This window comes from Callorhinus ursinus, unplaced genomic scaffold, assembly GCF_003265705.2.
Source record: "Callorhinus ursinus isolate GAN/ISIS: 27379988/994484 unplaced genomic scaffold, GSC_fseal_2.0 scaffold17, whole genome shotgun sequence".
Lineage (NCBI taxonomy): Eukaryota > Metazoa > Chordata > Mammalia > Carnivora > Otariidae > Callorhinus > Callorhinus ursinus.
In genome coordinates, this window is record NW_027397079.1 from 1,547,949 (window position 1) to 1,565,242 (window position 17,294).

Sequence of the window (17,294 nt, forward strand, 5' to 3'; positions counted from 1 at the left end):
CCTGTGCAGGTCAGCTCTGTGCGGGGGAGCCACCCTGCTTCTAGGGGAGCTCTGTGCAGGTCAGCCCTGGGGGTCGAAAGGAGTGGGGCCTCAGCTGTGAGCCTTCCTCCAGCACCTTCAGGCCCTACTTGCTGTGCACGTTCTCACTGAGCACCTCCTATCCCTAAAAAACGAGCTGAACACGAGGTGGGTTCTCTCTGGAGCCTCCAGAAAGTTCTCTGCAGAGCAGTTGAGACCGTGAGAAAGGGGGAAACCTAATGGGGTGTTGGATGTAGCAGAACATCCCTGGGAGGGGGAGGGTCTCAGTGCCATGAGGAGACATTCTGCACCGGAGTCCTGTATTGTGGAGAGGAAAGAAGCAGGTGCGAGGCAGTGTGTGTATACCTGATCCCTTTTTATGGGAAAAAATAAGAGTTTATATTGAGCAAAATGATTGAACCCAAAGCAATAGTGCTCCCTGGAGCTGCCTTAGGGGATTACAGAGTTTTATTTTTGTATTTTTATGCTTGTTTATATTTCCTAAATTTTGCTCATTGAGTCTTTTTTGGGGGGAGGGGTGAAATATTTTTACACACTGCCAAAGCATAATTCTGAAAATGTTACAAACATACTTCTCACACCAACGGGGAACCCTTGTCAGGTTACTTTGATCTCATGGATGGTCGACCCAGCAGGAAGACAAAGCCCTTCAAAACCAGTGAATGAAAGGAATGCACAGATAGGCTTGTAGGGTTCAGCGGGGCGCTGGTGGGTACCTCCGGTGCAATGAAACCACAGCCTTCCATTATCTCTTTCTCCCTGGGCTGAGAGGAGAATCACAGCCCTTTACTGGTGTCATAGTCCAGCCTGTCACTTCACTGACTGACAGGGCCAGTCCCTGGGAAACAGTGACACTTGTCTCCCACAGTCAGATGATCCTCAGATGATTGTTAGCCAGTAATCCAGCAGGACCTGAAAAGCACGCCACCTTTCTTCATCTTTTTGACTTCATTTCCAAGTTTTGGATCAGTTATTGCAGTCAAATACAAAAATACTGGTATTTTAGCAATCTAGCACCCCATGAATTCATCAGTGGGTGTCAGATGGAGCTACAAGAGTCCTGGTGCCTGCAGAGTCCCATCCCTGGAGACGCAGCTGCCGGATCACCATGGCCCTGAAACTCACACTTAGGAATTCTTTAAAAAACGCCTGGTCCAGTGCAATGCGTCAGCTTAAACCACCAAATCTTATACAAGAAAGAAAGATGAGGTTTATAGATGGATTTTTCCCAGAGACAATGAAGGCTCACAGCGAGTCAGGGATGGGGCTCCGGGCCCCTCCAGGAGCCAGTGCCTCCGGGCCTCAGCTCTTCTACCACGGAGATGCAGGCCTGTAGTGCCTGGGCTCCAGAGCCTTCCATGGGGAGGAAGGGCTGAGTGTGAGCTGCGGGGCCTCCCGCTGTACCCAGGAGGGAGCAGTGACCTCCAGCTGTGACTGCCCTGCACTGCAGGCCGTATGAAGGGCAGTGGAACAGCGGTGACCTTGGTGTTCCCTGTGCCATCGAAGCTGGGGGGGAGGGGATGTGGTTGCGCTGAGGGGCCAATGGAAGACAAAAAGGAGAAATAGAACTCTGCCCCACCCTGTCAGCGCCGCCTTTCCAGAATAGGGCCTGGTGGATTTTGTGGGCTTGTGGATTCAGGTAGCACTGTGATGCTGTGGAAGGGACGGTGGGACCTCCGCAGGGCTCCAGGGGTGGCCGACTTGCTGCCCCGATGGGGTCCCTGCAGGTCCCTGTGACCCGAGGCCTAGCCTTCCTCGCTTGGTGGTTCACCTCGCCGGAGCGCCCCCAGCTGCGAGGTACTGTTGGTCTCAGTGGACCCGAGACACCCACAGTGCCGGATGAGGCCAGACCAGCATGGGCTCCCTCAAGCACCAGGTCGGCCGCTGTGTAGGAGCACGTGAGATCCGGCTTGAAGCAGGGATGGGGATCAGAACGGGGAGAGAATGGGGGTGGTGGGTGAGTTGTCTGTTTCTCTCGTTGGCACAGTCTGTCTCAGCTCCGGCCTTGCTGTCTGTTTCTGTGTCTGCCTCACCTGTCTGCAGTTCTGTGTTTAGATCCGAAACCGTCTTCAAAAAGTTGGTCCAGGAGGCTCCCAGACCTGGCAGCCGGCCCCCGGGCTGTGCTGTGGTGTACTTCAAAGGCCCGGGGCTTTTCCTGGATTTCTGAGCCCTTGCAACCAGTCCCTGTCACCCAGGGAAAGTGCTTGCGCCGCCCGCGGCCACCTTCCATGGGCCTCCCCGCTGAGCCCTGTTCCTCCATCCTTGCCTCAGCGTCTCGGTGGTAGGGACTCAGGCATGTGGTTCAGAACATGTGGACCCAGGAACAGATCTGTGCTCCAGCCTCTTCCCAAGTGCTCGGGAGCCTGCCCTGTACCCACCTGGGGCAGACGGTGCACATGCGCCTTCCCCTCCTGGAGCGTCAGGCTCCTGCCTGTCCCCATGCTGCTTGCTGGGGCGCGGGGACAGCAGGAGGGGCAGCAGGAAGGAGGGACTCACAGGGGCCTGCTTTCAGGGTTTCTCTCCAGCAGGATAATCTAATTTTTTTAATTGTATCTGCTCATGTGTCAAACCACTAAGGCATATAGGTTATGCTAACCTGGTTTGGAAGAAGGACGACACTAAACCATTCTACCTCCGAGTCCGCGGTTTTTACAACCAGATGGGGACTGGAGATCATGCCAGTCCAGTGGCTCTGTACCTGCCTTAGGGTACCTGGCCACCTAGAAAGTGCCCAAGCCTGGCCATCACTCCGGGCCAGTAAAGGCCGAGTCTGGAGGTGGGCCCCGTCCCGGGCGTGTTCCATAGGTAGGCAAGAAACCGACCAAATGCAGAGCCTCTGCTGGTGATCTCCGTGCACCAGGGGCGGGAGCTCTAAAGTCTCTGACAGGTGCCAATCTGGTCTGAAACAAGGGGGCCGAGCCAGGGCTCGGTACGGAAATTGGAAACATTATAAAGCCTAAATGACCTAGTTGCCTGTGCCTAGCACATAATGGGTGCCTCGTATTGGTTAGCACTACCCTACTATCTTGCATTTCTGTGCATTTTTATATTCTCATCAGAAACTGGGGCCCACAATGGTTGCGAAACATGTTTTCATAGCTCCGAAGTAGTGGAACCAAGATCAGAACCCACTGTTCTTGCTCCTTTGGGCCTGGCACCCTGGAGTCCCTGACTCCTGACCCGGACCTCCCTAAACAGCACCTGTACTGGCCATTTCCAGTGGAGCGAGCCTGAGTCCTAGAGTCACGGGGACCCTCCCATTTCAAGGCCAAGGCACCACAGAAGTTAGGTGACTTGGCTAAGAGCATATTGAGGCAATCGTGGCAAAATGGGAACTGTAACCCGGATCTCCTGACTGACGTGTGGAAGAGTAGAAGAGGAAATCTTGGGAGGAGTCCGTATTTTTGCGGAGTTTACAGTTTTGTGTAGGGTAACCTTTTCCTGGTCACTGTGAAGTGCTTGACGGTGAGGCTTCATTCCTGAACCCTGGAGATCTTTACTGGAAGTTGCTCTGTAAACCTCACGGCCCCCATCCTGATGGGTTAGAAGGTGACTTGCTGCAGAACCAGATTGTTCTGCATGCTTTTATGAAGTAGGTGCAGCCGCAAGAGGCACGGAGCAGAGGCTCAGGAAAACCAAGGCCGTTACAGTCGTGGGTCCTAGAGACGGAAGGCACGCCAGGCCACCCCATGCTGGGCCCCCCGGGGAAGCACTAGGGTCAGGAGGCAGGGGAAGCCTTAGGCCACAGCCTTTGTTGGGGTTTCCATGGGAAAAGCAGGCAGGACAGGGCGAATGATTCAGGACTGGCGACTTTGAGCAATTTTGGTGGGCTTTGGGCAATAGGGGTGGCACCAGGCCCTGGATGATCAAGGCAGAGGAATGTTGCTCCTGGGTGCGGGGAAGGTGGGAGAGGCAAGGCTCTGATCGGTTAGTTCCCTGCTTTGCTATCTCGTAAGAGCAGGCTGGCCCTGGGCAGGCAGTCTCCCCAGCCAGGGAGGTTTTTAAGATGGCAGAACATAGAGGGGGAGAAACACACACACATCTGCACAGATACCCAGAGCCAAGCGCTCTTTCCAGCCTGTCCTCTGGTGTTAAACTGGGTCTGTGTGCACATGAACTCACAAGTGTTCTGGGATGTGTGAGGAAGAGAGAACATGCCTGTGAACCCAGGGGAGCAGCCGGCTGGACACCTGCACTCCTGGCACGTGCACTGGGGCAGACCCAGAGCCCTGGGTAGAAAGGGAGTGAATGGGTGTGGTCTCGTCTTTTCTCCTCCCAGAATCAGATTCCTACTGACAGAGAGCCAGCCTACTTTAGAGATCGTGTTCACTGAGAAATAGGAAAACAAACACTTATGTGATACTGGCCTTTGATTATAGGACCATTATCAAATCCAAGAGTTCAGTGATTGGAAATGGTTCCTTTGTAGTTTGGGTTAAATGAGCTAGTACGTTCTGCGTGCTGACTGGTCATGGCAACCATCTGGGCAGAAGAGCCATTTTGCTGCTTTTCACTGAATATTCACAGATTCACAGCTGGTTTAATGCTTGTGGCTCGACGCTCTGCTCGATGTGATATCTCCCCAAGGATGGAGAGTCTTAGCTGTGCTGTGGGCAGCCCAATTCCCCTGCAGGCCTGCTCTTTATTCACCAGATGTGAGGGAGAGTCCTCTGCTCCCCGAGGAAGTGCCATGTGCGGCAAGCCCCTGCAAAGCTGTGGGGTGTGGGGGGCAGGAGGGGACCCAGGGGGAACCTGCAGGCCAGGCCTCCGAGGCCCCTTGGTGAGCCCCTGATCCTGGGGGTGCCTTCCCTGAAAGTCTGACATAAGGGAGCTTCAGACGTCCCTGCCTGTTTGGGAAGACTCGAGACTCTGCTGTTTGCAGTTTTACAAACAAAACACATCCAAACTCACATAAATTTGACCGTGTGAGCGTAATTTGCGAATTCTGTGTGTATGTTCAACAAGTGCTTCTTGAGCGGGTCCTCTGTGCCAGGTACTGTATCCGTCAGTGGGGTCACAGTGATGGACAGGTGGGCATGGCCCTGGCCTCAGAGAGCTGCTGGTCTGGGTGAGGTTAGGGGTCCCAGCAGTAGTCAGAGCGCGTGTCTAGATACAACGGTGGAGGGGACAGAGGGTGTGTAGTCTGTGGCACTTCCTCTGGTCTGAGATGGCTTCTGGAGAAATGGCACAGATGCCGAGATCTGAAAGGTAAGGGGCTGACAGGTGGGGCAGGTGCATGGGCTCTTAGGTAGAGGACCCAGCAGGAGCAGAAGCCCAGAGGTAATAAGGCAGGTGGGTTTAAAGGAACTGGAAGGCTCAGTAGGGCTGGAGCGTGGAGCAGGGCAGGGCGCAGGGCGGGGTGGGGTCTGGTCCTGGAGCACAGGGCTCAGACTTGAACGGGGCAGGAGTGCAGACCTGTACGACGTTCTTCCAGGGGTGACTACAGTCCACCCTGTCCTGCTAACTAGAATAACCCGGACGACAACCATCTTCTAACATGGAGTCAGGAAACTTCTTAAATGTACTGCAAATCAGATTTGAAGTCCATTTTCCTGTGATCTCCAAGTTTTGTCGAACCTACATGGGAATAGGAGTGGGTTGGTTGTGAAAAGAAGAAATAGTTTATATTTCTGGGTTTTGAAAGTATGAACTTTTGTTTTTATGTTGTTACAGAGGAAAGTCATTGGCTTATTTCAGTTGAACTTGTTTCTTGAATAGTAAGGGTGTTCGTGATGTTTTCTCTGTCCACAGGCAGCCCCTGGTTGTAGGAGAGCACGAGTTTTGGGAACAGGGCGGCCATGAGCTCTACCCACGGCCCTCGGGGACGTGCTCCGTTGATGTTTTTGTGTCTGTGGCGCAGGGGATCGTTTTCATGGTAGGAAGTAGAGTTACTTGGAGACTCGAGAAGGCCCTGACGATGCTCTGGTCCAGGGGGGAGCTTAGCATGGAGCTCCGGGGAGCAGTAATTCCCGCTGTCCTTCTTGCTGTCCGCGGATGGGTACGCGCGGCAGCCTCGCCCCTCCGATCCAGTCCCCGTGCTTGCTTCTGACGGGACTGAGGGCGGATTTGATGCTGCCCGGCGGGTTAACAGATGGGAACCGGCACTTAGGTTCTCCTGCAGTTATTTTAAGGGCCCCGATGGCTACAGGTGACGAGCATCCTCATGCTCTCACCACTGCGTCTGCAGCGCACGGCAGAGATTGCCATGTGCGACCCGGGCCGCAGTCGGTCCGAAGCCAGCATGTGGGACCGGCGGGGGGGGGGGGCATGGCCCTGCAGACCGCACACGATCAGGCCAGTGTTCCTGTCTCCGGTTTCCGGGTGAGAGCCCACGGCTGTGTGATTGTCTGAATGCGTGTTACCCCATGGAGCGTGCACATGGTGTGACTCCCAGGTGGCCCCGTGGCAGAGTCCAAGATGGCCTGTCCACTCTGCTCCGCTCTCGCTCCCGGCTCCTCTCCCGGCCTTGTCCTGGACCGCCAGTGGGTGTTTTCTTGCGGTGTCTGTGTGTCTTCAGATACAGTGAAGAGGTTTTAGAAATCCTCATTACCATAGTGCGTCTGTCCTGCTGGAGCGGGGCTGTGGGCTCGCTTCTGCCTGGTCCACACAGAGTGACCCGTCTGTCCTTCTGCAGGTGGCAGACGGGTGCATGTGGGCCTGTGGGCTTGCTCCTGCCTGGTCCATGCAGAGTGACCCGTCTGTCCTTCTGTAGGTGGCAGATGGGTGCATCGGGGCTGTGCGCTCGCTCCTTCCTGGTCCACATGGAGTGACCCATCTGTCCTTCTGCAGGTGGCAGACAGGTGCATCGGGGCTGTGGGCTCGCTCCTTCCTGGTCCAGGCAGAGTGACCCGTCTGTCTTTCTGCAGGTGGCAGACGGGTGCATGCGGGCCTGTGGGCTCGCTCCTTCCTGGTCCACGCGGACTCACCCATCTATCCTTCTGCAGGTGGCAGACGGGTGCATCGGGGCTGTGGGCTTGCTCCTTCCTGGTCCACGCGGAGTGACCTGTCTGTGCTTTCTGCAGGTGGCACATGGGTGCATTGGGGCTTTGGGCTCGCTCCTTCCTGGTCCACGCGGAGTGACCCGCCTGTCCTTCTGCAGGTGGCAGACAGGTGCATGCGGGCCTGTGGGCTCACTCCTTCCTGGTCCACGCGGAGTGACCTGTCTGTCCTTCTGCAGGTGGCAGACGGGTGCATCGGGGCTGTGGGCTCGCTCCTTCCTGGTCCACGCGGAGTGACCCGTCTGTGCTTTCTGCAGGTGGCAGACGGGTGCATCGGGGCTGTGGGCTCGCTCCTTCCTGGTCCACGCGGAGTGACCCGTCTGTCCTTCTGCAGGTGGCAGACGAGTGCATCGGGGCTGTGGGCTCGCTCCTTCCTGGTCCACGCGGAGTGACCCATCTGTCCTTCTGCAGGTGGCAGACAAGTGCATGCAGACCCCAGAGTCACCCGCACCGACTCTGCGTTCTTGGAGAGCTGGGACGTGGGCCTGGGACGCCCGTGGCAGACTCAGTCGAGGAGGATGACTCCTGTGAGCGATGGAGGCATGGCAGAGAGCATCTTCGACCTAGACTACACGTCCTGGAAGATCCGCTCCACACTGGCGGTCGCCGGCTTCGTCTTCTACCTGGGCGTCTTCGTGGTCTGCCACCAGTTGTCGTCCTCCCTCAATGCCACGTACCGCTCTCTGGTGGCCAGAGAGAAGGTCTTCTGGGACCTGGCGGCCACGCGCGCCGTGTTTGGCATTCAGAGCACAGCTGCGGGCCTGTGGGCCCTGCTGGTGGACCCCGTGCTGCAAGCCGACAAGGTGCATGGCCAGCAGAAGTGGTGCTGGTTCCACATCGCCACGGCAACTGGATTCTTCTTCTTCGAAAATGTAGCGGTTCACCTGTCCAATGCGCTCTTCCGCACATTTGACTTATTCTTGATGGTCCACCATCTCTTCGCCTTTCTTGGCTTTCTTGGCTCCTTGGTCAACCTGGAAGCTGGCCACTATCTGGCGATGACCACACTGCTCCTGGAGGTCAGCACCCCTTTCACCTGCATTTCCTGGATGCTCTTAAAGGTGAGTGTTTCCGGCAGGATGCGGGGGGCCTCTGCCGCCGCTGCCCTGGTCCGCACTGGTGGGGGGCCCGCTCCTCGGGCACCAAGCTCTGCGGTCACCCTGGACTACATCGCGGTGTGCAGAGTCTGTGAGGAGCTCCTTCTGGCTGAATTCTGTGTTCCTAATTGCAAACCTCTTAGGCTTCTAGCTCCGTAGCAAAACAAGACTCTCTGGATCTTAGCACTTAGTTGATAGGATATTGTAAGCCCCAGAAAACATGGTATTTTTCTTTCAAATGCTTTAAAAAAAAAAATCCATAAACTATATATGTATACACACATCTTTTTTAAAATTTTTATTTCATCTTATGTTATTTTAAGACTTACCATGAGATCTACCCGCTTCAGGAGTTCTTATGTGGACAGGATGTTACTGCGGACCCCAGGCACGGTGTGGCACGGCCAAGCCCTCAAGTTTGCCCCCCGTGCTTGCTGAAGCTTCCAGCCTACTCTCCCTCCAGCTGTGGGCCACCACCGCCCCACACCGTTCTGTGAATTTGGCTACTTAAATACATAAGTGGAGGCTCACTCCTCTGAGCGTCATGTCTGCAAGGCTCACGCACGTGGCCCACCGCAGAATCTCCTCTCAGGCAGACGGGTTTTGTGTTGCGTGTGGGTGCCACGCTGTCTGTGTCCGTGGGTCCGCGGTGGGCACCTGGGTCACGGGCGCATCTTCGCCGCTGCGAATAGCGCTGCAGTGAGCATGGAGGTGCTCCCAGCTCTTTGAGATCCTGATTTCGGTTATTTTGGAAGAGCGTTCACAAGTGGGATGACTGGATGACGTGGTAAAACCTCCGTGCTGTTCTGCACGGTAGCTGCCCCCTCTCCGTTCCCGCGATACCATGTCGGGGTCCCCGTGTCTCCACATGCTCGCCCACACTGGTCTCCTGCATGTTGTTGATTCTCGCCGTCATGACCTGTGTGCAACGGTCTCATATGGTTTTGGTTTGCTTCTCCCTGGCGATCATCGAGCTTACACACACACTTTCATGCAGCTGTCGGCCATGTACGTGTCTTCTCCCGAAAACTGTTCACCGCCTTGAGCCATGTTCGGATCAGAGTTTTGTTTCCACTCGTGCCTTGTAGTTCTTTATCCACGCTGGAGAGTAGTCTGTTGCTGGTCACGCGGTCTGCAGGCGCCCTCCCCCCACTGTGGGGCGTGTGTTTGCGCCTCTGCTGTGAAGGTTCTTAGCTTTATGCGGCCCCAGTTTATTTTTGTCTCTGTTGCCTGCGCTCTTGGCGTCATAGCTGGGCAATCATTGACAAGACTGGAGTCGTGAAGCTTTTTCCCCATGTTTTCTTCCAGGACTGTTAGTTTTGGGGCCTTCAACCCATTCTGACTTTTGTGTCTGGTGTAGGAACGTGGCCCAGTTTTCCCAGCACCACCTCTCAGAGGGACGGCCCTTTTACCGTTGTAGGTTCTTGGCCCCTTTGTGGTCAAGGAGTTGAGCGTCTGCGGTGGACTTCCTTCTGGCCTCTGGGCTCCATGCCTGCCTTCCCGCCTGTGCCGTGCCATTTTGAGTAGCTCTGTAATATAGTTTGAAATCAGGAAGTGTGGTGCCTCCGTGTGTTCTTCTTTCTCAGGGCTCAAATGACTATTTGTGGTCTTCTGTGGTTTTCCGTGAATTTTAGAATGGTTTCTTCTATTTCTGCAAAGAGTGCCATTGTGATTTTGGTAGGAATGGCATTGAACTGGGGATGACGTTGGCAAAGCTTTCTAGTCATATTTTTAGTTCCTTTACTGTGTTCTCAGCTCCTTGATTTCCTTTTGGGACTTTTTTTTTTTTCTTAAATATTTTCTGTCTCTGTTGAAATTCTCATTTTGTTTGTGCATCGTTCTCATGACTTCAGTGACTCACATCTTCGTGACAGTTAACGGGTCCTTCTCTGTCAGATACATCATTTAAGTCCAGTCCCTTAGGGTCTGCTTTTGGATATTGACCTTGGGAACACCTTTGCCCGAGTCTGCCCTTGCCCGAGGCTGTTGCTGCCTGTGCATCAGACAAAGGAAGCACCTCTTCCAGGCTCCACACACTGTCCTCACGCAGGACCCAACCCCACTGGTCAGCCCGGCCAGAGATTCTGGGGCTCTCTGCCGGCTCTGTCCCTCCCTAGGGGAAAGTCCGCTGCTGTGCAGTCTGCTCCCTCTGTGTGGAGCTGGGGTGGGGGGCAGAAGCTACGGGGTCTGCCAGCCCAGCCGCTGCCTCTCCTCTCCCCAGGGTCCAGCAGCTGGACTCTGCCTGACCCGTCAGAACTGCAGGACTGACCAGACCGAGGCCAGTCCTCCGCCAGCCCCTCGGCAAGGGTGGGGTGCTGGACACATGTAGCAACTCCTCCCTCTTCTGGGGTCTCCTCCTGACCCTGTGCTGCTGGAGGGTCCCTCCCCACTGCGGCGAGGGCAGCTCACATTCCCCCACATGCAGGAGCCTCTCCAGGATTTCTGATTTCTCACAAAGGAGCTTTGTGTGTGCATTGTGCTGAATCCGGGTGTTTGCAGGGAGGGTGGGTCTGGCTTCCTGTCCGCTGTCTTCTCATGTCTGTCGCAGCTTGCGTGTCATCTTACGCTTGTGTTTCTGAATAAGGTGGTTTTTCTACCGATCAGAGGTGTCGGGACCTACCATCACTATTTGTGTAGTAGTTGTTGCCTTTTTGTTTGTAAAACAGTATTTTTAGAAGGTGTATGTTTTCTGGATACCATCTTGATTGTCATTTTGATAGCAAAATGTTCAGGTGAGACACTTGAGAATTCTATCTTTAGCACAGATTTCTTGCCATCTTCTATGGCTCACTGTTCACAGGATGTTTATGTGAAACATGAAATACTGCTCTGTGTTTCGTAAATGTCTGATGCAGTCACCACAAATGGGTCAGGGCCCTGAGCACTTCTGTAATGCTGTGGTAAGCTTCGGGAGAAAATCGAGAAGCAGGAAGAATCATCAGTGCCTTCAGGTCCCCTGGGGTAGACAGTGTGGGAACATCGGAGTGAGTTACCGGTGTCCGTGGGGCAGACCGTTCACACGTAGCAGACACCTGCGGAGCACCGGGCCGGCGTGTAGCCTTGCCGTGGTTCCCCGGGGCTGCCCCTGCCTTGTGCCGCAGGAGGACGTCTGAGTGCGGCGAGCAGGCGGGCCAGGCAGCTTGGGGAGGGCTCGGGCTGGCCCGTGAACCCAGGCCCTCCGGCTGGGGAGCTGTAGCCGCTGCTCAGTGCCCGGGAGCTTCGTGAATGCGGGGTTTGTGGACGGTTGAGGTCCTCAGGCGGCAATAATTTGGGGGAAGGTTGGAAATCGTTAACGGAGTGGAGGAGTGAAGCTGGCCGACCTCTGAATGATGGAGGCTGCTGGTCCAGCGGTGGGTCATTTTGATAAGATGCCGTGACTCGGGCGCCACCAGTGTGTCCTGCTCACGCCCTGCAGCTTTTCAGTTCTCTCCTTGTGGGTGTCCCCTCCACGAGAGGGAGTTCCCGCGTTTGGAGAGCAGGGGCTGAGACTTGCCTGCGTTCTGTGGCCGTGAGCACAGCACCAGCCTCTTGGTCGGCCGTGGACGGAGGCTGTGCCGGACACACGGGCTGCAGTCCGGTGTTCCCGTCCCATCTGCTCTCCATACAGGACAGCCCGCTCACATGGATGGGCTGGACCACTGTTGTCAACAGGGACCTGCACCAAACCTACAAGACAGACATGCCTGGGACATAAGGCCCACGTCTGAGAAAACAGATGATTAGTTTTCTGGAATTTTTGTTATTTTTTTGTTGGAACTTCATAAAAAAAGAAAAAAAAAAGGAAAAAAAGAAAAAATCTTCTTGTCTCTTTCCAGTCCATAGTGGTGATCAGTGTTGAATGGCTTCACGTATATTTCTCCAGACTTGTGTCTACACCGCCTGCGGCCGGGCGTGGCCACCAGCCTCTGGTCCTCAGCATCCTCGGGAGGAAGGCAGACTCCTGTGGTGGGTGGGCACGGGAGAGAGACTTGGTTTTGGATTTTTCTGCTGCCTCTACAGTCGGCTGGTACCGTTTGTGCTGGATGGAAAAAGACATCTCCATGTGTTCACTTCTTAACGCCCTGACTCTGCCAAGCCAGCAGACCCCAACAGCAGAACTGTACCCCAGATTAAGGTAGCTTAGGTCAGTGTTTCGTGTTGTTCACATACTACTAAACATAAGTGAATGCTGCCTACAGTGTTGAAATCCTTTTAAGCTTTCAGTAAAGCTGCCAAAGTAGTTGGGCATCGGATTTAGGAATCTGCCAGAGCACCAGGTCTGATCTGTTGAGATATAGCACAGGATGTGCATCAAGACAGCAGACATCACTGTAACTTAAGACAGGCTCTGCCTCCGGTGCAGTGGCTTATTCTTAGTACTTCTTTCTTGACTGATTCTGAAATGTTAGACTTAATAAACAAATTGCACAAGACTCAAACCTCGGGATAAAATTCACCCACAACAACTGGCCTGGGTGTGAATGAGGTCTGTCGGTTTCCGTGCACATTCCCCACGCTGTGCTGCAGAAAGTGGCTCTGTACGTGCGGTCACCAACATTGTCCCCGTCCCTGCTCAGAGCACGTGGTCAGGTGACCTGGGTTATGCCGAAGAATGCTCAGTTCTCAAGCTTCGAGCTTTCCGAACATAATTACTCTGTGAGTAAAAGTTCATATTTGTGATCTGAACATTAATAATTTAAGAAGGCCACTTTTAGCAGTGAGGGGAATAATGGGGAAGAGCCCTTTGTTCTGTGAATTTTGGAGGGAATGGCAAAGTGGGACGGAGTCCGTGCTGCTAAGCACAAAGGAGGGGTGAGGAGCGGCGGCGTTGAGGTGTGCTCTGCTCTGCTCCCGTGTCTCCACAGTTCGTACTCGCGAAGCCTAATCTCTTCCACAGGAGCGATCTGACTTTGGAAACGTCAAACCTCCCGTGTTTCTGTGCTTGAGAAAGGTGTACTTGTGGTCTACTTCTACGACCCCACAGAAGATGCATGCGCTCGTTGGTAGTAATTGGGCGCTCTGCCAGTGGCAGGCGGGGGCTGGGGAGGAAACGCGGACGACAGACCGAGCTCTAGAGGTGGAGGCCATGCAGGGCAGATGTGTGCTTTGTTCCCTTGGGAAACAGGGTGGCCAAGTCCAGAGAAGCTCGCACAAGGGAGCAGAGCCCATGCAGCTGGGACTGGGTGTCCCCACCCCCTGTGTGCGTCCAGGCTGCACCTGGTACTGCAGTGGGTGTTGGAGGAGGGTGCATGAACAGTGCACCTGTGCCAACCTGAGTGCTGTCCATCACCGCCTCTGGGCCTGGTGATGGGACCACTTGGCAGAGGCCACACGGTTTCTCACCAGACTGGGGCACGCCTGAGTGCTGGAGCACCTGGTTCCTGCTGATGGAGGGCTGACAGCGGTCTTGGCTTCTCCTTCAGACAGGAGCCTCCGAGAACTGTAGCCTCGCCCTCTGATTTTACAGGAAAGTTAGCAGACGTATTTGGTTTTATCCTTCTGTCATGTGGCTGTCAGGACTGATGAACACAGATCTGGTCTCAGCTTCTCCCCGTCCATGTCTCAGGCCCCTTTAGTGTGGAGCTGTTACACTTGTTTCGGGTTTGTGCCTTGGCTCTCACTCCTGTGTGTTTATTGCTCCAGCAGAGTGGGGTCCACAGGAAGCATGTGGCTACGGTCCACCTTGAGTGGCACCAAACACAGGTTTGGAGCAAACGAAGTACTTGGTGAGTCTGTGCAAAGCTGCCCGCGGGGTCTGGAGATGGCGTGCTGCGTGAGCAGGGCAGTGTCCATCCCTACAGACTCTGCCAGGGAGGCTGCCCGCAGGAGGCCCAAGAACCCATGTGCCCGGAGAGGGAGCGTGCTGTTAGAGCCTCCACGGAGCTTTCTCTGGGCCCTTCCATCTCCTCGATTCACGTCCATGCTTGTGTTCAAACTCTGCCAGAATAAATAGGGTGCTTCTGTGGGGTGTTATTTAGACTAACTGAATTATCAGTAGAAAAAAGCATGTACGGATACGTCTGCTCTAAAAGTAGTAGACCATGCAGAGTTTTTGTGAAGTTATTTTTGGGTAAGTTCAGTTTTTCAGACAACAAGGAAGTTCCTTGTTTTTCTCTTTATTTTTCCTGAGTCATCAATTCCATGGATTCTCGTTTTCCTGTGTCAGAGCTGTGTGGACACATTTTTATGCCATGAGAGATTAAGATTCCTTCCTTGTTTAAAAACATTCAGGAGCGGGTTTGCTGCGTCCCCATCGGGACTGGGCAGATGTAGCTCGAGTAGAGCCGTTCCCTTTCCCAAGGTCGCATTCTGCTGCCCGCTCAGAGTTCCCTTCTGCAAGAGCAGGACCCCGCTGCCACCCTGGGGGCCACCTCAGCATGGAGCTCCTGAGGAAGATTTTGTAGCTTCGGTTCAGCAGAGACAAGGTTGGAGAGGCTGGCGTGTGGAAGGTCTGAGGGGTGCTGGAATGTGGTGCTGGCTCTCCCGGTGCTGGACTCTCCTGGGGCCAGATGTCCTGGTGCTGGCGAGGTCCCACCTTGGTGTCCACGATCTGATGGACCATCTTCAAGTTCTCTGTTCAGTTTTGGCTATGACTCTTGGAAACTAGTTTAGTGTGAATTTAGAGTTGTTTTAAGGGAAGTCCATCTCTGCCTGTGTCCATGGGCTCCTGGGGTAAAAGTACCAAAACTCCAAGCAGGAAATGTGTGTCATCCTCAGCGTCTCTCCTCTCGGAGATTCTTGTCCCAGGGCTGCCCTGGGGGAGCTCGATCTGTCAGTCGGTATGTGTGAGCTCAAGGTTAAATGTGAACTTTGGGGTGAGATTGAAGAGAAGACTGGATTTTGCTCGTGAGAGAAACCGCCAGAAGGAGCAGAAGGGACTGGTGAGGAAGGGGCCCCGCTGTCTGTGCGGTGCTCAGTCGGCGGGTGGCTCCTTCCCCCGAGAAGCCCCAGGGAGGGGAGAGTGCGCATGCATCTGCAGGGATGTGTTGGTCTGGGTGGACCGTTTGAGTGCAGAGTGCACTGACCGGCTTCTGTTCTGTCCACAGGCTGGCTGGTCCGACTCGCTGTTCTGGAAGCTGAACCAGTGGCTGATGGTTCACATGTTCCACTGCCGAATGGTGCTCACCTACCACATGTGGTGGGTGTGCTTCCGGCACTGGGACGGGCTGCTCAGCAGCCTCCACCTGCCGCACCTGGTGCTCTTCCTCGTCGGACTGAGCCTCCTCACGCTCATCCTCAACCCCTACTGGACCCACAAGAAGACTCAGCAGCTGCTCCATCCGGAGGATTGGAACTTTGCACAGCCGGCGCCCAGAAGCAGCCGGCCCGCTGGGGCCAACAGCCAGGTGCTGCCCAAGAAGGGGCAGTAGCCACTGGGGGCCCGGACTGCAGCGCGCGGCTCCTGGCCCCGGGCTCCGCTGGCGTCCTCCGCACGGGCTCAGGTAGACAGGGGCTCCGAGTCCAATACTGTCTCCAAGTCGGACCAAATGTGTCGTTTGTGTTAATTTCCACGTAGCCACAAAGTGTTTTTAGAGCTTTGGTTTGCCTCCGGGGGTGGATTTTTGCCGTCATAACTCCGTTGTCTGCTATGGTTTGTTCCTGCACGCCTACCTATGCGGGGCCCTGATCAGCACCAAGGAGGGGATCGGTGGTGGAGGCCGGGCCACCTGTCCGGGAGGGCCTGACGTGGCGCTGTGGCCGCCAGCATGGTCTTTCTGGTCACATGGTCAGCGTGCATGTGCCCTGTCCGGTCGTGGTGTCCCGCTTAGTTGGAGAGAACTGCCCCGAGCTGGGTGCCCTGTTCGTGCCCCTTGTTAGAGCGTCCTGCATGAAGCGTGCAGCCCACCGTGCACACCTGCATTCAGGGCGTGCGGAGACCACGGGCAGGAGCCGCCGCCTGGGACTGGACCCAGCCTGCCCGGAGTGTGCGCGACAGCAGGGCCTGTGAGGCTTGTAGGTCACGGGATCTGTGGGAAAACACGCAGTATGTATTCATACTCTGTGGCTCACTCGGCAAAACACGGGAGATGTTTGGTAATCGGATTTGTCTGGACTGTAGAACCATTCTGAATAGACCGCGTTGCCCGTGAGCTTCCCATCCGGACCCTTGTTCCATGGCTGGCGTGTCTGTGGGCCGAGCAGTGGTCGCCTTCCCCTGCGCGCCGAGGGGCTGGACGGCAGGGCCCACGGTCGTGGCTCGCTCCACGGCAGCCCTTGCTGGGTGCCTGGCGGTGCCTCCTGAGGCGGTCGCCTTCGCCACACCGTGCCGATGGAGGTCCCAGCAGCCTGGCTTGCGTGTTGGAAGACACGGGCAGCCCCGCTTCTGATAGCTCACTGTGGCCTGTCCGCCTTTACCAGAGACCTGTGTCCCCCCAGCAGCGCCTCCTTCCCGGAAGGGAGGCCCTGTGGGTTTCTGACAGGCAGCAAAAAGAGGCACAGAGTAGGTCCGCAGAGTGTTGCAGCGCAAACTTTAGGAAAGCGGGGGTCATTTCAGCTCACGACGTGGGCTGTGGGGGAGACCCACGTGCACATTTTATTCTGGCCATGACCGTGCAGTTAAAATTAAAAGTTTACTTTTTATCAAAAGCCCCTTTGATGTGTTTGCAAACAACAGGTGTTTACGGGTCGTGGAAACGCCCGGCCTGCGCTTGTCCTGGACACAGAGCTCACAGTGCTGCGTCCTCAGTGTTGCTGCTTCGACGTACAGGTCATGCTTAGGTCAAGATGTGCAGTACCCGCTATGTCCTTGTAAGAAGTGACTTAGATCTCAGCAGTGCCCAGCGCTCTGCGTCCCCGCGAAGACTGCTGCCCGGAGGCCCCGCAGTCACACCCGGTCTCCCGGAACAGAGGTGGCTGGTGTCTTCTGATGGGATGGAAGTGTAATAAAGTAACTTATGGACCCAGAAGGATGTCAGTCCTTGTCTCTCAGTACTGTTTGTATCAGTGCAAGTCTTGTGTATCTTGGAGGTACAGACTGATCAGTCTCTGTTCAAAATTCGGGTTAAGGTATGAAGTAGTTACCTTAATTTTTTAAAAAAGATTTTATTTATTTACTTGACGGAGAGACAGCGAGAGAGGGAACACAAGCAGGGGGAGTGGGAGAGGGAGAAGCAGGTTTCCCGCGGAGCAGGGAGCCCCGATGTGGGGCCCGATCCCAGGACCCCGGGATCATGACCTGAGC

The 17,294-nt window shown here is 55.2% G+C and overlaps 1 protein-coding gene across 4 annotated transcripts in view; it reads left to right on the forward strand.

Annotated features, from left to right (window-relative positions):
• Positions 1 to 17,019, forward strand: part of CLN8 (CLN8 transmembrane ER and ERGIC protein) — a 22,146-nt gene extending 5,127 nt beyond the window's left edge. For 2 of the 4 annotated variants that reach the window (XM_073902243.1, XM_025886268.2), the window contains exons 2-3: positions 7,449 to 8,098; positions 15,160 to 17,019. In XM_073902243.1, coding sequence (XP_073758344.1) covers positions 7,556 to 8,098; positions 15,160 to 15,483 — 867 coding nt within the window. In that variant the 5' untranslated portion in view covers positions 7,449 to 7,555 and the 3' untranslated portion in view covers positions 15,484 to 17,019. Of the gene's footprint in view, positions 1 to 5,810; positions 5,915 to 7,168; positions 8,099 to 15,159 lie in introns of those variants that run through there. The other 2 variants (XM_073902244.1, XR_012381115.1) reach the window with 2 other exon arrangements.
• Positions 17,020 to 17,294: the final 275 nt, after the last annotated feature.